Source organism: Erithacus rubecula (genome assembly GCF_903797595.1).
Source record: "Erithacus rubecula genome assembly, chromosome: 3".
NCBI classification, from domain to species: Eukaryota; Metazoa; Chordata; class Aves; order Passeriformes; family Muscicapidae; genus Erithacus; species Erithacus rubecula.
Genome location: NC_136689.1, coordinates 46,323,803 through 46,344,682, shown reverse-complemented (window position 1 = coordinate 46,344,682; position 20,880 = coordinate 46,323,803). Strand labels below are relative to the sequence as shown.

Genomic DNA, 20,880 nt, shown 5'->3' with positions numbered 1-20,880 from the left:
TGACAAGTGGATTTACTCTGCAGAGAATGAAAATAGACTTTTACCTAATTTTCCATGGTTAAAAAATGGGAAAAATGTCATTTTTCTTTGTTTTCTAGTAGTGCTGTGGTTCTATACATGCAGTAGACAGTCATGTCCTGACACTGGTACCCAAACATGTTTTTGTGTCTCACAAACTGCAGCAGGATTCTGGGGGGTGGCTGTAAGGCTGCTGGGAAGTGCAGCTGGAACTGGACACTCACTTGCCTGTCACTTCCAGAGCAAGGCAGAGCTCTGCTGGCAAGGGGGCCTGGCTGTGCAGGCAGGGTGGCAGGGCTGCTGCCAGCTCTATTTACTGTCTGCCAGAGTCTCCCTGCAGCGCACTCTTGTCAATCAGCCTGTGCCTGGGAGAGTGCACAAAGGGAGTCACGGCAGCTCTCACCTGCTTGCAGTGACACCCCTTTTGTGATCAACATGCTACTGGCAATTTATGTTCCAGCTACAGAAGGGGAAATAATATTTTCTGGAGACTTGTATGTGGGGTGAGTGCAGCCCAAGAGATTATTAGGAGCAGCAGCTTATTAGTATTGCTAGTGTTATTAGTATTGATGTGGTGGTTATTTATTTTACACTTATCAATTCGTAAAGTGTTAGCAAATTGCTAATTGCAAACTCTGTGTCGCAGAAGAGTTCCACTTTTTTTTTCATCTTGTTGCTTCTTTCATCATGAGTTGTGCTTACTCACATCAGTGCCTCACATTTGGCTTACTCACATTTGGCACTCAGAAGTGCCACAGGAGGACCAAGCTGTACCATGACAGACTGGCTGTATAAATAATATACATTATTGGGGATGCATTTGATTTTTCTTTTAGCTATTTTTACAAGTTCTAATTGATTTGTTGAAGAGAGTTATGTTTGTTTTGTCCAAGTTTTTAGTTTCAGATTTTGTCATGTAATAATGCAAATGTGGTATAGAATAGGCAAAGGGGGTAGGAGGTGAGTGGGATTGACAAAGGATATAAAAAGTTAATGGTGTAGAGAACTTAGAAGTACCAAAATAATTATTTGAGAAGTAATTTAATCCAGTCTTCACAATATTTATATTATTGTTAGTTTATGTTGTTAAATTGTCTTTTTGTTGTAGTTTCTAATGGCAAACTATTGGTCCTATGGGAAATAATGGGAAGAAAAAGCAGTTACTCCTTTGTCTTCCATTGTATTGAAACTTCTAGCTACTTTCTGTTTATTTATAAAATAAATTAATAACCAGATAAAATTTTGTCAAAATATGGAAATATCAGAACAGGACCTACAGTAGCATCCTGAGGGTTAAGCATGCAGAATGCCAAGCTACGCACTCTGCTTTGCAACAGTTTGCCTACAGGCTGGCACATGTCCTTAAAGGTGAACTGAAGTTAGCTAGTTCCAGACAAAGCTGTGCTCCTCCCTCTGTCCCTCCTCTCCATTATTTTTGTTTTGTTTTGTTTTGTTTTGCTTTGCTGTGTTTTGTTTTGTTTTGTTTTGTTTTGTTTTGTTTTGTTTTGTTTTGTTTTGTTTTGTTTTGTTTTTCTTAAAAGGTAGAGACAAGAAAGCAGTTGGAAGCCAGCATTGCTCTCACGGGGTTGCAGAAGCAGAAAAAACCCTCAGAGAGGAGGACAGCAGGTAGCTGTACATAAGTGACACAGTAATCCAGACTGGGGAACTGATCAGTCCAAAAAACCTGGGGGAAAAATCTACTTTTTCTATCTGGTGTGATCTGCCTGATCTGCTTCACCGCCTGGCTGAAGCTATGCAAACAACTGAGCCAGTGCAATAGAGAAGATACCATGGTGAAGGAACATGTTCCTGCTGCAGAATGGAGCAGTTTCCCACTTTTCCTTTTTCTCCCTTATGCTGGTGTTTGCTGCTCATTTAGGTACACAGCCAGACAGATGAGGAAATCAGTCCTGGTGAAAACTAATTTTCCCCCACCCTTCACCTGGGCCAGCTTTTAGTTTGATTAACTTCCTTGGTGTGGATCATTTTGGGTGGTCATGTGAAAATAGAGATGGTAGTGAAAGAGGAAGTAAGTAAATCAAGGACTAAGACAATATGATAAGCAGGAAGAGAATCCTTTCAGCAGGTGCTTTCATTCATGTCTGATTAAAATGATCTAGTGTTATGTTTCTGCCTGTTTATAAACTGGCTTGGTTGACTGGACTGTTGAAATAATAAATCCTTCCCTGATCCTGACCAGACCAAGGAATCCTGTCTCTGGCTTTCTGCCAATGCAGTGGTGAAGCACAGGAAACAAATTCAAGGGAAAAATAATTCTTCCTTCACATAACATACCCTGATACTGAGTTAATTTTCCCACTAATCATTTTCTACAAAAATAAAGGTAAAAAGCTTATTCTGACAACAATGCTGAATTGTGGGTGGGTTTATGGTGACTTTTATGTATTTGTTTATTTTGTTTGCTTTTTAGTATTTCAGTGAACTGTCATTATTGGAAGCAGCTAGAGAGGGGGATCCTATGATGTTTAGGTGATTTGAGAAGTTTTTGTGAAGCAATAGATATGTGTGACATTGTGTGGTCACCCAGTACTGGGGGAAAAAGGCTTCGTAGTCACTTGGTGAAATCTGGCATGTTTCTTTCTGCCATGTAATTTTATCTATGGTTTGGGACATAAAAGTGCATTTACTCTTAGCCAGAAATCTTCTAAAAACATTTGTATTATAAACACCCTGTGTTTATAACAATATTCAAAGCATTGCAACATCAACAGGCTAGACTCTTTTCTTCTTCTCTATTTTGGGACCAAAGCAGAGAGCTGCTTTGAGTCAGTCCAAATGCTCCTGTTCTCACAGATGTAGAGAATAAAGCAGAACTGATACATCTGTGATTTTAACACATTCCAGGTAGTGTTTTATTGGAGGGGGACCTGCATATGTGCACTTAAGAGAGAGGATTACTGTCATCATATGACCATCTCTGAAAGGAACAAAAAAAGGTTTACAATTATTGAATGTCTTCTGGTTTCAGATGTCATTCCTGGAAAATGCTCGTGTTGATATCTGAATCTTCTTTTTCTGTTGGGCAATGAGATACGGTTTTGATTTCTCAGTTGAAAAACTCAGTTTTGGTCATATGGGCTAAGATTGACAAAAATAATGGATAATGTCATAATGCATATATCTACAATTGCTATCTTTATACCTTTATGAGACCAAAACAGTAGAAAAATTTTGGGATCCTTTCCCACTTAATGTTAAATAAAGAACAAAATGCTACTAGTTTTGTTCTTTGCATTTACTGGCTTTGGAATCATATTCTAAGAGCTCAGAGGTGTTCTAATTTGGTGATTTTGCTTTTTCTGTTTTTTTTTCATTTGCCAGAAAAAGCCACTGTCCTCGATAATAAAAGAAGTTTGTGATGGGTAAGTTCTGTCATATAGTACATACTAGATACAGTGCTTTTTTAAGTATTAAACCAACTAGTAGATAATTTTTTTTCTATAGAAAATCTGGATATTCTGTTTAACTAGTTATTAGTTTCTTAAATCTTTTTATGTTAGGTTCATGTTTTGAATTTGCAGTGCATTTTGGATCAATTGCTTGCAAGATGAGGCTCCTAACAAAGCAGCTCCATCATGTGGGTGGCTCTCATTTTGACTGCTTCCTTCGTTTCTGCACAGAGATGCATTTTGCCAACCCACTTTGGCTTGTGGTCCCTGCTGTTCTTGGGTTAAGGGACTGAAGCACTGCTTCTGGCTCTGAATTTTGTGCACTGATTCCAGAGGGTGCTGTAAGCTGGTCCAGTTGATGTGACTGTTCATGTGAAACTGAAATGTAAATTGCAAATTGTGTAGTATGGACTAATAATTGGCTAAGACAAATACCTTGATTTAAGTTTAATGGATTAATTAAAAAAGCTCTTTTAAGCAAGTGCTACCACACAGGAAAAACTAGATATATTCATCGAATTGCTGCTAGGCTAATAAGGTGATATTTTATGCCTAATGTGATATATCAACTTCTATATCCATTGTGTATTGTATAAGCTAATATAAATTTCTGGTACTGTATTTTTTTTTTTAATAAATTTTGGTGACTTAGTGATCTTGCTTACTGTAAAAAAGATCACTATGATTTTATTTATACTGAGATTTTCCCTTTGTAAGCATGCTTTTAACTTAAACTTTGGAACTCATCATTGAAAACTATGGAAAACTATGAGAAGTATGAGAAATACATGAGAATGACAGACACTTGTTTGGTCGTACTAAATTTATGTAAAGGGTACTTTTTGAATTATTAAGATTTCATTTTGTGATTAATTTATTTTCATATTTCTAAGGTGGTCTCTTGCAAATCATGACCAATTTGCACTGCAGCATGCTGATAGTTCTAATTTCTACATCACTGAGAAGGTGGGTAAATCATTCAATGCAATTCTTACATAGCCTATACAAATAGTTGCCACAATAATTTAATTTGACATATATGAAAATACACTTTCCATAATGCTATGCCACTGAGAGGGTAGAAAGTGGGAGACCTGATTTAATGACTTTTGAACTGATATCTTCTGTTAGGAAAAGCATATAAAAGTCTCAATGTACCAAGTTCTTCATGTCAGTTGAGTTTGAGACTTGAGCACTGAGCCCTTCAACTTCAGTATTCTTGTGTTTTTTAGTATACTGCTAACAAGTGGTGTACAGGAAACAATTATTTATAACATGAAGGGCTCTTTGAAGTCTCATGAGACCTTCAGTGCATGTCACTTTCCTTTTTGGCTGAGCAGGTAGAAATAAGTTTCAGTGACTGTAATATTTGCTACTTGCTCCTGCCTGCTGTCTTGTCCTTACCCAGATCTATAAGTTCTGTTGGCTTACTTTTTCTTGTCCCCATATAGTGTGGCAATAGGTGATTCATCAAATGATGCAATGATTTCAGCACAGAGTAATGAAAAGACTATAGCTGTAATAAAAATGGAATGTCTAGTATACATATATGGGGGTATGCTCATCTGAATGGGACCAAGTACAATATTCATTCCTAGCATTACTGATAAAACTGCTGAAATTACAAAAGAAAGGTTATTTGGAAGTATGTATGTGTAGTACTGCAGAGGTACAATTTCTAAGCAATGGCAGAAGGATACTGTTTAAAACTTGCTGCAATCCACAGACAAATTTCCTAATCTTGGTGGATTCTCAGCCAAAAAAACCCTGAGTTTAACTGCATAGACATATATGCCTCTTGCTCATCTTGTTATCAGTTTAGTTTGGCTTGCTCTTAAGTGGAAGCATGTCTTGGCTCTGAGTTTTACAGTTCTTTAAGGTTTGATAATACGATTGAGACATGAACTAAGTTTTCTCTTCCTGTAATTCATACCCTCACTCAAGAAATGGAGGAAACTTAGGCAAAGTTAAGCATTTGGAAAGACTAAATTTAGCAAGTCAGCAAGAACAGTTGCTCATGAGATAGTGCTGTGTTGGTTTTTTTTTTGGGTTTTTTTTTTTCTAGGCTCTTTTGTTTTATTTTTGTTTGTTCATTTTGCTTGTTTTTTAACAGACCAGTTTCAGTTTCTCATTTAACTGCTTGCCACCCTGGACAGCCTCCTCAATATGTCATCCCCCCCCTCTTTTTTTTTTTTTTTTTTTTTTTTTAATCTTCTGTTTTTTTGTGTTTATTTTGGTTTTTTTCCCTCTCCTTTCTTTTCAAGTTTCAATTGACAGACACTTCTAAGGCCACTACAAGGAAATCTGTTGAAGTAATTACTGACTTCTGTGGTTTGACTCCACCAAATTAAATAGTGAGATTATTCTGCTAATTGCCTTCAATGGCTACACAGTGCTTACCAATAAAGCAGACACAATTGAATTTGCCTTTTGGCGTTTAAACTCTGTGCAGTGAGTATTTCCAAAAAGCATTGAGTGAATACTTCAGCTTTTTGAAGGTCTTTGTCCTAATGCAATTGGAGGTATATTTCAGGCTTTATCTCCACCTTTGGTGGATAGAATTCTGCAGCTTTGGAGAAGAAAAATGTTTTCTGTTCCACATAAAAGAGAGTCTGATGGTTTTTGGCTGCTTTTAACTTGTAATAAGGATGGAAAATTATGGTCTTCTAGGACATTTTGCATTGTACTGCAGAGAGGACTTTGAGTTTGTTTATTCCCTATTGGAAATATGCAGATTGTCTGACTCTGAGTCACATAAATAAGACAGAAGAGCTCTAAATGCCACTAGAATTACTCAGATGTCTGTGACTTTCATTAGATCTTGTTTACTGTTTAAAGCTGGTTGTTGGACAGTGGCTGTGAAGAGAGGCTTATATAGGCCATCACCCCTTCCACATACTTTCCCTCATTTGTGTTCAGTAGGAGGTTGTTGCTGTCTGAATTAAAACACGAAAATCACCAGGTATCAGGAAAAACACACGCAGTTCAAGGAAGCTACAACAGTTATTTATTAAAATCTGCCTTTTACTAATGGACGTGAGCAGAGCTTTTTTTGTGATAGTGACAGCTTCTCACAAAAGATATTTTTCACTCTTAAAGGTGAGTTGTATGTCTGTATGCATGCAGATAATATTATCTATAGGTCATGTTTCTTCAAAGACTACCTTCCAAGTAGAGATGCCTCTTTAAAATATTGCTATGCTTAAAGTTACCAGAAAAAAAAAACAATTCTTGTATACAGTGGCAAGAAGCTTTGAAGTGAAAATGTCCCAAATGTTAAATGGCTTACAATTTGTATTTTTTGTTGGCAAACAGCCGATCTGTGTTTTAGCTGTCATGTACAGAACTCTTTATCTTTTGTAGCTGGACCTATATTTCCCAGTTATACCATGCATAAATAAAAACTACACCCAAGCAGTTCTGTCTCTTAATCTACTTATGTTTTGGCTGTATTATTTGGAAAAATGCTTCTACCAAAGTATCAATAACTCCTTCAGGCAGTAAACAATGTCTTTCAACAAATTTTGATTCAGCCAGGGTTCCTTCTAGAGATAGGGCTTATCACAGCAGATCCAGTTTTGGCTGCTGCCTCTAGGATCATGGTATCTGTGCCCCTGAAACTGCAGTGGAAATTATTAATTATGTCTTTAAGACTCTTTTTCCTAAAAGTGAGAGAAATAAAAGAGGGTTTGTGGACAAGAAAACCAAGTGCATATAGTGCTTGAGCTAAAATCTGTCTGGTGTTCTGATCTCAAAAGTGTTTGATTTTTAATTATCTTGATCTGTGTTTGTTTTTTTAAAGGCTTTGCTTATCATGAAGGAGCATTTCTCTAAAAGGTCAAATGTCTAAAAGCCTGACTTCTGAGTCAGGATCTTATCATGCTAGATACTGCAAGATAAGAATAAAAAAGTCACCTTTGCTTCAGTCTATCCAGGCTGTACCTGAATTAGATGCTTGTGTATATCAGAGCCAATGACTTAGGAACACTATAGCCTGAGGGAGCTCAGGTTTTTAGAAGAGAAAATACTATATGAAGAGTAGAGAATAATTGTATAATTTTGTGTGTTCCCTGGCTAAAAACCACAACTCAGATAACTGTTCCTCTGCTGGTAGTACAAGCAATGCAGGGACAGACATTTGAGTGAGTGATGCTGCACTTGGAGGGTATGGCTGGTCCCTCATTGCTGCTCATCGCCCTTGGCCTTGTAGACCATGGCCATCTCTAGATCCATTTGTAGATCCTGTGTTTGCCTGGGGAAGGATGGTGTTCAAGCTGGTTTCACTGCTGGAGGCAGAATGTGGTCACCCTTAACCCTCCATTTGAGCAACTCTCAGAAATGAAGGGTTAGCTTCTAGTGCTGAGGGGTTTGTGAATGAGCACTGAGTACACATTGGTGACAATGATGACTTTTTTTTGTTGTCCCTTAAATACAAGGACACTTCATTCATCTGTATATTCAATGCAACCCATTTTTATTATCACAATTTTATGTGTTTATTTTTTTAGATCTGATTCATCAGAAGACTTCTGGTGGGTTTTTTTCTTTTCTTTCTTATCTCTCACATTTCCCTTTTTTTCTTATTGCTTGAAGTGGAGGGGAGCAGACATCGAGTCTACTCCACTAGTTTTGGGAGACTTTTAATTCTGATTTGCAAGAAGAGCTGCCCCACTTTCCTTTTGTTGTAATTATTCAACTCTGTGCTGTGTTTGAAGGTGGGACATCTTTTTAATCCCCATCTTCCCAATGCTGGGAACCTGCATGAAGTCCCTGGTGCCTGTTCTTTTTCAAAAGTTTTGCCTGTGACCTTTTATTTTGCTGAACACAACCTGTAATTGTATATTCATGTGAAATTTCACCATGCATTTACAGGCTTCCTGTGTGGGAGTGTATGCTAATAATAGCACAAAAAATGAGCCATTTGTATGGTTGGGACTTTCTGAGTTTTTATGTTTTTCATATTCGTCTGTTTTCACTGATTAATTGAATTTCAGTGAGTTGTAAGAAAACATTCTTAATAGTGAAGGTTTCTGATTCATTGAAAATCTGGTGCTTCTTAAGCAGCTGAGAATGAAAAGTAGCATGCAGAACAAGAACTGGAAAAATTTTTTAAGAGAGCTGTTTAATTTTCCATTTTGCATCACTCCTCATAATATATTTATTAATAGTGCTACATAAATGGTAGATTGTAGATTTGACCTGTATCAAACCATGCCTTGTTTTCCCTTTTCTCTGTTACTTATAAGACATGGTATTTCCTGCCACAATTTCTTACTCTTTTTCTTACTGAAATTTCCACAAATTTCTTACTATTTTGAGGCATCTGCACAACTCTGCAGAAATTCCCTAAAGACAGCACATGGCATCTGAGTGGCCATGCTCCTACCTGCTTGATGGATGCTGGTAGTACTGCCCTGTAGACTTCAGTAAAATCTTAGAGAACACTAGTATATTTTTCAAGTGAACAGAAGTAAAACTTGAGTATCCATATACTAAATCACTTTCACTGCTCCTTCATTAAGGCTGATTTCAAGAAGAGTGTCAAGTTATCCTTCTTTTAGTTCTCTTAGGACTCCTTTTGTGGAACTTTTTGGCCTATACTAAGTTTTCTAAAGAAAATAATTATGTCCTATCCACCTGTTGTACTTTCTGGCCCCAGCAAAAACTGCTTAATTCTTCTGCTTGCTTCCTAACAAAATATTTGTTATGATGATCTGTTTAGTTCCTTACTTTCATATCAAGACTGATGAGATGGATCAAGTGGGGTGTTTAAAAAAAAAAAAATCTGTATAGATATTTTCCTGAATTAAGTTAGTAATTTTGTCTCACAATTAATCACTAGAGAGGAAAGGCTCTGAAAAAGTTTAGCTTTTGGTTAGAGCAATTGAAGATAGTTATGGTATACCAGGGGCACAGTACAACTGTTTGGGTTCAGCTGATGGCAAACAGTTCTGTGTAACATTAGGCCAACAGAAAAATACTCTTTAATTCATCTTTATACTTAAAGAACAGCATCTTTGGATGTTTTCCAAAATTTTCCTAAGTGCACTGAATGGACATAACAGATCAGCACTGAAAGAGGATGGTTATGATTTCTTCTCTCTTTCCCCAGAAGATCCTGCCACTCTTTTTTGGGACAATTTTTGAAGGTGATGGCAAGGAGGGAATAATTTTGTGCCACTTTAATTCATTAAATTTGCTTAGTAAAAAGGCTGATTGATCTGATGATGTAGGGATGAGGCAGTCCAGGAATAGCCTGTAGACAAGAAAGAAGTAAAGGAAAGGCAGAAAGAAGAATGGAACTTTGCTTTTTTTAACAGCTGTGAGCTCTCCGTCAATTGTTTCTGGAACTGGCTTAAGGTCACATAGAACAAAATTTTATCAACCTCCAACTGTAGTCAAAAATGGAAAAGGGATATTTTACCTACAGTTCTTCTGTGGGTGAGAGGAAAGGCACAGGAAGGATGTAGGAGTGGCACACCCTTGCAGAGAAGCACAAACACCTGCAGGCTTTCCCTTAAACAAGTCTTGGTGTTGTAGTTCCAAATGTGGTGTTTGCAAAATGAGCTGTCCCACTTTTCTGCTTATACTATACTGCTTATTCCTGTCTTCTACTGTGTAAACCAGGCAAACCCCAAAATGATAAAATTTTCATCTGGTTTAGTTGCCTTGTTGATTGATACAACTGTTTATGCCACATAAACCAGTAGTTGGAAGGAGCAAGATATTGAAAAGCAAGACTCTATGGCAGCAAACAGTGCAACTGTATCTTGATTTGGCAAAAGTGACCCACACTGTGAGCCACAGTCTGGGCTTCAGTATTTAGCTATTCTCTAAGCATTTGCTTAAGGAGATGTTCCTGTGCTGACCCTCAGTAGTGTTATGAGTTAATATGGTGGGTAACCTGTGTTGAAGAGCTGACTTCAATTCAGTAATCCTTACTTGGGTTTGGTGGGTTTTGTTTTGGTTTTTTTTTTTTTTATATCCATACCAGCCCTCTTCTGATTTTTCCACATAATCTTACTAATAATAGTATGAGCACAGCTAAGTCAGTCATTTCCTGGTGTTTATTTTTCAGGATGCAGATCTTCTGTTGAAACATATCAGAGGACGATAGGGCTGCTTACCATTGGCCCATCTCCTCTGTGTTGCTGGTACTACTGTGTCTTTGTGGTTGCTTGAATTGGGGAACTGATCCAGGTTAAAAATAACTTGTGTGTAACTTCTTTTGGTGTGCCAGAAGGGTATCTGCCTGAAGTGTAATACCACTGCTGTTCTGCAGAACAAGTGGTGCCTGGTAATGCTGCCCTTGTAGATCACTCCAGTTGCAGATGGTAAATATGCAAAGTTTAGTCTTTTTCTTAGGATGTGGTTTAAGTGGCAGTCAGGTTGGTATTTCTGTGGGTTGCTGGAAAAATAGGTAGTTAGGCATTCTTCTACTCTGTTTCTTCCTTCTCTTTGCTTCATTAACATCCTAGTGACTGCTGCTGGATGGTGAGTTTGTTCAAGTCATTGATCTGACAAAAGAAAATTGGATTACTTTTTTTTTTTTCTTTTTTGTGAATGAAGGGGAGAGGAAGTGCTAACTTTTTAAGGTCAGGTAGTTGACTATGCTGCTGTGTGGTGGTAGATCCGATGTAGGGGAAATGTTGGGGACCCATGCACTGGAGGGGTATGTGCAGAATTGTGCCTCTTGTAGGTTGTAGAATTGCACTGGCTAATGTACAGCTTGAAACTACACCACTGGTCTAACTTGGTTTATTTACCAGCTTCTGTAGTGTCCCAGTCTGGGGTTCCTCCTCTGCCCCGAGATCACCCCAGAGGGACACGAAGGTGGTTCAAAACCTGGTTTTCCCCGAAGCTGCCGAAGAGAGACTGCCAGAGACAGTTTTCTCTTTTTCCAAGGACAGTTTATTGTTTGTTATCTCTGGGACACTTTGCCTGGCCAGCAGCGGTCTGCTCAGCCTGGCATCCATGGTGGAATCTGCCTGGTCAAGGCAGGGCTTATCTTATATAGTTAGTACTACGTATTACATGTTTACAAAATTTTACCAATACAATACAATTTTATTAAATGGTCCAGCCCTGACCCCAACCAATCCAAGAGTGCCAACGTGTCACTCAACATGGATGACATGGAGAAGAAGGAGGAAAAGGTGTCCACCCCCCAAATTCTCCATCTTGGCCACGTGTCCCTTATCATAAACATTCAAGGAAACCTATTTATCTACGTTCTAACATTCTAATTTGCACTCTACTCATCATTATTTTCTGTGTCTCTTCTCTCAATGTGGGCAGGTTCTCCCAAGGAGCCAAATCCAGCCCCTGCAGCTCCTGGGCAGCACTCAGGGGTCTCTGAGGGGTCTGCCAGGTGGGTTTTTGCACCCCCAAAGGAGCCAGGGAAAAACCCTGGACTCCCACATCTCCCCCCTCTGTTTGCAGCAAAAAGACCTCCTTCATGGTTTTGTCCAGAGCCCTTTTCACAGCTTTGTTCAAGGCATGCCGAGTGCATGGGATGATGCATGGCAAAGCAATGAGAATAGTAACAAGCTCCACTAATATATAAAAACCTACTTTCAAAATTTCTTTTTACAAAGGTAAAAGATCAAAAAGGTCAAACAGACCATCCAGGCACAATAACTGTGCTAAAACTCGGAAGGATGGTTTGTTTGAGACTACAATATAATTGCTATATACATTCTAATTCGGAGTAACATCCATTGTTTGGTTCTTTTTCACCCCTAAAACATCACATACAATTCCAAAATCCATTGTTGAACCAAAAATTTCTAATTCTTTTGGTTTGGAAACAGCCACAGGGAGAAATTGAACCCACGCATGCCATCCATTCACAGGAGTTGTCACAACTCACATCACCCATGAAGGGATGCCCTCCGGAATGGACCATTCTTTCACTGTCAATCCCACCAGACATGTTGAAAATGGCTTTTTTGCCTGGAATGCCTCAAACAAATTGTTTCCAACCCCACTGTCCATGCTAAATTTTCCCAAACACTCTCCCTTGGCTACATCACTGGTAAATCCTCTTTTTCACCTAATACAGTTGACAAAAAATAAGATACAACAGCATATAAACAATCATTTTTCACTGTCAGTCCTTAAGTCTTTTAAATCTTGTTTGAAGAGAAGTTCACATCCTTTTTCCTTGACGTCTGCCAACACTCCCCTTGGAATCTTGGCGGCTTGTTGTACTGGATCATTGTGAGGAGGGTCTCCTGCTAATTCTGCCATGGTGAGGTTAGCATGAGTACCACCTTGGTATTTCTTTCGCAGCTCCTTCAAAGCTCTTCTCCATCTGCGCTCCCATATAAGTCCTTGTGTGTCAGTAAGTATCAATGACACAAGAGATTTCATGTCACATAAAGTCAAGTCATATTCATTGAGAATACCTTTTAAAAACGGTTTAAAATATGAAGATCCCAGTCCATAATCTCTAATTGCCTTAATAAAATTTTTAACTAAATCATGATTTAATTTTTGCCATCTTTGGTTTTGTCCTTGTGGGTCATAATTCACTGGCATGGCTATTTCACCAGTCCCAATTGCAGGACATTTTCTGCTTCTTGTCAAGTCCATTCGAATATTTGTCCAATCAACTAAAGTATCTTGAGCTGCTGTTGCAGGTCTGTGTGTCTCTGTAGGAATTTGTCTGTTCAAAGGTATTACTTGTTGAGATTGAGGCCAAGCTGCTGCCTCATCCATTTTTTGATTCATTGGTATTGTAGAAATCTGTGGTCCTTGCGGCATTATTCATTGAAAAGTCCTTGCCCATTATTGTCATCAACCTTGTTCTTCCCTTTATTATCACTTGTACTGTCATTTCTGAATCTGTAAGAATTGTCTTTGGAGATCTGTAAGATAGGAAAACCCATTCTATAATTAAAAGAGTGTCTTTTTTGTGTTCGTCCCAATGAAAAATCAAACCATATAGCTGTGTTTCTTCTCCCAACACTACTAAATGGAATGGTAAAGAGTCCACGTATCGGTGTGGAGTGGTGAGTGCCACAGTAAGTCCTACTAAAAATCCATTGTCAGGTACATGTTCCACTGTGAAAGGAGATCTCTTCCCCATACAGTGAATGGCTTTTACACGAGTAATAGCTGTCTTCTGTCCGGGTCCTGTGAATGTTATTGAATTTTCACTTTGGAGGCATACAAAACTTCCTCCAATGCCTGTGATTTGATCCAAAGGTACAATCAAGTTCCATTCTCGAGGTCAGAAAATATATGAAATCACTGTCATGTCCGGTGTTCACCATCCCTGTGATGGTTGTTTTCCTGTTATGGTATATCAAGTCCCAAGTAATAGTTGGCTGTTCACGGGTTATGTACTTCAACCATAACGCGTGTACTTCGACATGGTCATTATAGTGTGGATGCCCTTCGCCCATCACCAGCATTGCTTGATGCTCCAATGGATGCGATGGCAGAGCTATCGCTTTTGCCAGTTGAGTATTTTGTGGAATTGTCAATGGGGGTCGAAGAGCCCTTGCTAAAATTGTCATCTCTTCGAAGCAGTCTACTGAAACAACAGTAGGATACATTGTCAGTCCAAAATTGCTGCACCGGTCTCTGCCTATTATCAAAAAATCTTGTCTCTTTCGGCACGGTGCTTTCAGTCCTGTACGTATAGATGCAGATTCTTCATTCAAAAAAACAAGTCATTTTTGAAGCTGACAGGATGTACTGCGTTCCTGGGCAGCAAATCCCTGTCACAGGGGATGTCCCCTAACGCCCTGCTGAGGGAGTCAGATTGACGCTCCCCGACAACTGTATTGTCTGTGCCGGTGTTGTTGCTGTTCCTTGTTGCACTGCCATCATTTCTGTCGTAGCACAAGATGGTCCTGCACTTTTCTTCGTGTTTTTGGCAGTGGCAATGGTTTTCTGTCCACATCCGTCAGAGAATAACATTCACTTGCCAGATGTCTTCCTCTGCGACATCTAGGGCAAAGTTCTGGTGGCTTGGAAGTCTTTCTGGATTGAGGACAATTTTTCCTAAAATGTCCAAAACCTCACAGTCGTAGCATTGTCCTTTAGATGGATTCTTTTTCTTCTTGAAATTTGCAAAAACCTTTTCATGTTGTTCTTGAAGAACTTCCGTCATTTGCTCCTTGACAACTGAAGCTATATGTTGTGGTGTTCCAATCTTGCTGCAGGCTTCAAACATCTCCGTCCTCTTTCTGTGGAGACACAAACAGAACCCTTCCCCCAAATGCTTACTTTGTAAGCTTTTCAACTTTCTCTGTCTCTATATTTTTGATCAAAACTGGAAAATTTTCCCTTGTACTATTATTTCAAGTATTATCTAACAAAGAAAACAAACCCAAAGTTTACAATCTTCTGCAAGTAAACATAATACAATAATTAACAATACTTTAAATAACAGGCATACATTTACAAGATTAGATAATTATCAATTTTAAAAAAAACTGTGTAATCACCTCAGGGTCTGCAGACAGCTGACAAACCTTGATTCAATGAGGAATTAGATGGTCATCTCCGGAAAATGAACACCAAATTCACTTCAAAGTCAGCTTCAGCTGTTATATTGATAAGTCAAATTGTCAATCCAAACGATTGGAATATTATTTTGATGCAGAAAACACCTGGGTTTACACAATTTCTCTTTCAGTCAGAATTAAGGCTTGGCCAGAGCCTAAACTCTAATTGGAAGAGAACTCCCTGACATCTTCTTATTAAAGAAATAAACCACAACTCTTAACAACAAAGTTACAATTAAACATTTCAAAAAGAAATCAAACTCCTCTAGCAACTCATTTTCTCTAAAATTCATCTTTAGAGTAAGATACTTTGAACATGGCAAGACACTGCAGTGCTTCTATAATAACAACTCAGGAAAACCATAACATTAAAATTTTTTTCTGAGAATGAAGCTCAAATAATTTTCTGGAATTCTGCAAAATATTCAAAACCGTAAGATATCAAAGTGTCAGGTCACAAAAGACCTGCCAAAATAAAAGAGAGAATTAATAAAAGGAAAATAAAGAAACATTAAGTTCACAACTTAGCTGATTATCTTCATACATTTGATTCAAGGACATATCTGGAGGCTTTCCAAAACTTACTTAAAGTATTGAAAGATTTCAAATTAAACAATGAAACAGAAAACAAAATCATTCTGTAATATAGAATTCATACAATCTTATTACAGTGTTTTTAAAATTAAATACAGAAACTAAATTTAAATTTTAAAATCCAACTCAAAATCTATTGATTTATATTGACAATATTGCAAATACTTATAAACTGGCTTCTCTAAAACCATTAACTATAGGAAAATTAAAACTCAATGTTGACATTTAAATAAATGTCCACTCATATCTGACCAATAACAAATCACTAAATATAGATGATATATATTCAAATAAAATACAAAATACCTTATTATACCTTCAATTATTAAAATATCTAATACTATTAAAATACCTTTACCATTCTTAAAGTTTCAGCTATTTTTTTTAACAAAATTGCAAAAACAAACACCTTTAGTTTAACATACAAGAACTGAAAATAAAACTGACTCTCTTGTCCTGTTCCCTTGTTCTGTTTGTTCTCCACAGTATAGATAAAAAGCAGCTCTTGGCCTCTCTCCATCCCCCATTCCCCTCCCGTCTGCAGCACTGGGTCTGTGCAGGCACAGGGGGAGCAGCGGGGGTGCTGCTGGAGCCTCTGGAGCAGGGTGGCTGTGCCTCCCCCCCTTCTCTCGGTGAGCCTGGGCTGGTGACTTCATGCTGCTGTGCCTGGGTTTGCTCTGTCTGGCTCTGTCCGGGCAGCTGCCTGCAATTGCTTCAAAGTTGTTAATTTTTTCACCTTTGACTTAAAAAGCATAAATTTCTCTCCCCATTAGAATCTGCCAGTTCTAATGTGGACAACTCAGGTTTCCCTGAAACAGGGCATTCATCTCCTCCCCCAGCATTTCTGACAGCTGGAGACAGGTCTGTCTGTGTCTTTTCACAATTCTCGCTTTTCTGCGTCCCGGCCATTGCCGCAGGTTGCCCCTCCCTGGACATCCCTTGCAGCTAAATGCACCGAACACGCGCTTTTTTCCTGTTTTTGTCCTGGTCAGTGTGAAGGCTGCCGCTCCCTTCCCCCTTTGGGCTGAGAGCCGCCCGCATGGTCCTGTCCTTCTGCGTCCCAGTCCCCGCAGGTTGCCCCTCCCTGGACATCCCTGCGGCACCGAGCCCGCATTTTTTCGTGGTCCCGTCCCCCTCCCCTCTGTCCCCCACGCCCGGGGAGTCGCCTGTAGCGCCCTCCCGCCTTCTGGGGTCAGGGTTTCTGAAGGGGTGAAATAGCAAAAATGTATGTCCTGCAACTCACTTGGAAATATTTCTAACTTAATTTTTTCCCTGGCCTTGCTGATGGCAAGACCCTTGCTGAACCACCTGCTGCTGGCAAGGCAGTCATAAACTTCCCTCCCCCAGCTCATAGCTAGGTGAGAATCCTTCCCCAGTCTCTGAGGAACTTTAATTGCTTTCTCCGCCTGCTGATAGCAAGGCAGCCGTAAACCTCCCACCCCCTGCTCATGGCTAGGTGGGAATCCTATGATGTGTCTGATTCTGAACCATCTTACCCAAAAGCAATCCGTCCAAAATCGATTCGGAGGTTCCTGAAACCGACCAGCAGTGCACAGGAGCGAGGCTTCCCGGGACACCTCCTCTCCGACTCGCGTCTGGAACTCGGCTTTTCTTGGCAGAGGGCCATAAATCTCCTCCAAAGTCCTTTTCAACAGCGTGCCTCTTCTGAAGTTCTGTCTTTTGGGGGTCTGTACCTGCCTTTGCAGGCTACAAGGATCCACTAGAGTCCGTGCCAAATGTCTCTGCCTGGGGGGGTCTCCTCCATCTCTGTGCATCTTCTTGAGCTTGCCCTTCTGGGGGTCCACACCCACCTTTGTGGGCGGCGGTGCATCCAGAGACGTCAGATGTCACTGCCCAGCCAGGGGGATGCCAGATGTCAATGCTCAGCCAGGGACGCCAGGTGTCCCAGTCTGGGGTTCCTCCTCTGCCCCGAGATCACCCCAGAGGGACACGAAGGTGGTTCAAAACCTGGTTTTCCCCGAAGCTGCCGAAGAGAGACTGCCAGAGACAGTTTTCTCTTTTTCCAAGGACAGTTTATTGTTTGTTATCTCTGGGACACTTTGCCTGGCCAGCAGCGGTCTGCTCAGCCTGGCATCCATGGTGGAATCTGCCTGGTCAAGGCAGGGCTTATCTTATATAGTTAGTACTACGTATTACATGTTTACAAAATTTTACCAATACAATACAATTTTATTAAATGGTCCAGCCCTTACCCCAACCAATCCAAGAGGCCAACGTGTCACCCAACATGGATGACACGGAGAAGAAGGAGGAAAAGGTGTCCACCCCCCAAATTCTCCATCTTGGCCACGTGTCCCTTATCATAAACATTCAAGAAAACCTATTTATCTACGTTCTAACATTCTAATTTACACTCTATTCATCATTATTTTCTGTGTCTCTTCTCTCAATGTGGGCAGGTTCTCCCAAGGAGCCAAATCCAGCCCCTGCAGCTCCTGGGCAGCACTCAGGGGTCTCTGAGGGGTCTGCCAGGTGGGTTTTTGCACCCCCAAAGGAGCCAGGGAAAAACCCTGGACTCCCACACTGTAGTCCTTGAATAAAGACAGATAAACAGTATGCAGAAAACATCCTCTTTTTAGAAACTTCAGACAAAATACTTACTGTTTTAAGGAAAATATTATAATCTAATTATAACATGAAAAAACAGATGACATTGTCCTTTCTTTTCAACAGCTTGCCAGAAAAGAAATTTTATCACAAGATTAATTGCATCAGTTTCTTCTAAAACAATAGAGTTCTGTCATGCCAAGTAGTACAATGTTGGTAATTACCTGTATCACTTAGCTTGCATCTTATTAAATATTTTGGTGACTAGAAATAAACTTTAAAAATTACTACCAAGTCAGCCAGATGAAATCTCATCTCATAGTCTGTCTCAAGCTCTAGTAATAACAAATGCTGTTCAGGGTAGTGATCTGATGATGGCTTTCAGTCTCTTTATGCTTGCTTAGTTTTTCCATTTGTTGTACTACAGGTGTTGGAGGCTACACCTACACTTAGTTTATTTAATATCCTGCATAAAGGCTATGCTACTCCTTCATCTCTTTTTGAACCTGCTGATATGGACTGCTTTCATAACCTCTGACAGCAAACTTGAAGAGTTTACTGCCTTCTGAATGAAGATGTGTATTCTCTACCTGCTTTAACTGATTCCCTGCTGATTTTATCAAGTGCCCCCAAGTTCTCATACTGCAGGGTTTCATGGGAACAGTTCTGCTTTCTGGTTGTCTGCTGCATGCCTTCCTATGTCCTTTGTCCCTCCGGACATGAGGAGACCCCACCTTCTGAGGCAAACTGCCATTAGACACTTGCCTTTCTGTGCATTTTGTCAGAAAGAACCGTGCCCTTCTTAAGATGTGAAGATCAAAACTGCACTCAGTGCTCTGTATGTGGGTACATGAAGTTCTTCTGTTGTGGCAAAGTGACGCCCTCTGTCTTTTTCCTGGTGTTACCTTTGATGGCACACAGTGTTCACCGGAACCTGTAGCATACTGAATCTGTGCTTTAAGAGAGATCTGCCAGCAAGAACTTTGCTTCTCTTTCCTGAGCTGTTAATTTAGTAATGAATTCTGTAACTCTAATATTTTGTGTCATTTTGTCCTTACTTAAGACTTGCACAAACTTGTCCTTGTGGAAATGTAATGGGGTCATAAACGTAAAGTGTATTTCACAGCTCTAATTTTTCATTGATGTGTCATTTTGGAGGAAGGTGCAATAGCAGTATGGAAATGGGGATGAATCTATTACAGAAGGTAATAAACGCAAGACGAATTTTAGATTTCTTGGCTGTTATTGTCTAGGGTAATTAGAGAACTCTGAAGAAAGCTCTTTGATCAAGGTTAAAGAACAGGCTGAGTAAGCTATAACCATGGGAACCAATGCTTCTAGGTCTTCCTCAAATATCTTAAGAAAACATTCAATTCCAACCAATTAGAGTGAACTGAATTTTGAGACATTTTTTCTGGGTATAACAGATCATTAAAATGATAAGACAAATATGTGGCAAAATAACTTATTTTACCTGATATATTTTCCAGTGTCACTGCAGCAAAGCTCTGAATAAACAACTTCACTATTTTGATAGGATTTTTTAAAAGTTAATTTCCTTACCTTCATCCCTTTGCATGGTTTGGTGGACTCTTAATGCTTGAGGCCTGCTTTCTAGATGCAAGTTTCCTTCATGTGTTTTGGGCAAAGTTGTCTATGGCACAGAAAAGCAGAGCTTTGAGACTAAGCAGAGTCTGATGGCAGATAGTAATAGAAATGTAGAATTGCTTAGGTTGGAAAAGACCTTCTAAGATGATCAAGTCCACCACTAAACTGTCCCTAAGTGCCACATTTTTTAAATGCTTGCAGGGATAGAGACTCAACCACTTCCCTGGGCAGCCTGTCCCAGTCCTTGGCAACCCTTTCTGGGAAGAATTTTTTTTCTACTATCCAACCTAAAACACCCCTGGTGCAACCTGAGGCAATTTCCTCTTATCTTATTGATTGTTATTTAAAAGAGACTGACCTCTACCTTGCTAAACTTTGGGGACCACCACTGGTGACCAGCTTCTAGATATAACAAGCTGGATCATCACCAGCCTTTGGGACTGGCAGTCAAGTCAGTATTTTACCCAGCAAGCAATGCATCTGTCCAAGCCATGAGCAGCCAGTTTTGCCAGGAGAATGCTGTGGGAGGCAGTGTCAAATGCCTTGCTAAAGTCCAAGTGAACAACATCCACAGCCTCATCCACTGAGCAGGTAATTTTTGAATAGGAAACCAGATTGGTCAAGCAGGACTTGCAAACCTCTTCTGGCTGGGCCTGATCATCTGGTTGACCTCAAAATGGTGTGCCTCATTATGTCACTCAAGATAGTCTATTCTATAACTTTCCCTGGCACCGAGGTCAGACTGACAGGCCTGTAGTTCCCCAGATTAAGTTCTAGTTGAGCTTTGACCCTTCTAATTTTCTCCCTGCATAACCTCACAGCCCCCCCAGCAGCTCTACTGAGTGTGCTGCCCCTTCTTTCAAAGGTCATAATCTCCTTTTTCATTAGTTCCAGCCGAAGGTTTGTGCTCAGCCAGGCTGATGTTTCCTACTCCTTGTCTTGCATTGTGCTTTTGAGATTTCCTTTGTGCAGGATGTCCAGCCTTCCTGGACTCCTTTGACTCTCAAGACTCCCTCCCAAAGGATTCTAGCAACCAGGCTCCTAAATAGGCACAAATCTCCCCTCCAGAATTCCAGGATAGCAATTCTGCTGAACCCCCTTCTTACTCTTCTGAGAATGGAAAACTCTCTGACATACAGGGCTACCCCACTGCCTCTTCT

General features: G+C 39.8%; 1 protein-coding gene across 9 annotated transcripts in view; it reads left to right on the top strand.

Annotated features, from left to right (window-relative positions):
* Positions 1-20,880, top strand: part of ELMO1 (engulfment and cell motility 1) — a 335,189-nt gene that overhangs the window by 72,264 nt on the left and 242,045 nt on the right. For 8 of the 9 annotated variants that reach the window (XM_079302630.1, XM_079302632.1, XM_079302629.1 and 5 more), the window contains 2 exons: positions 3,361-3,401; positions 4,322-4,394. The exons of the other annotated variant lie outside the window; for it this stretch is intronic. In XM_079302630.1, coding sequence (XP_079158756.1) covers positions 3,361-3,401; positions 4,322-4,394 — 114 coding nt within the window. The remainder of the gene's footprint in view (positions 1-3,360; positions 3,402-4,321; positions 4,395-20,880) is intronic. 9 annotated transcript variants of the gene reach the window in all.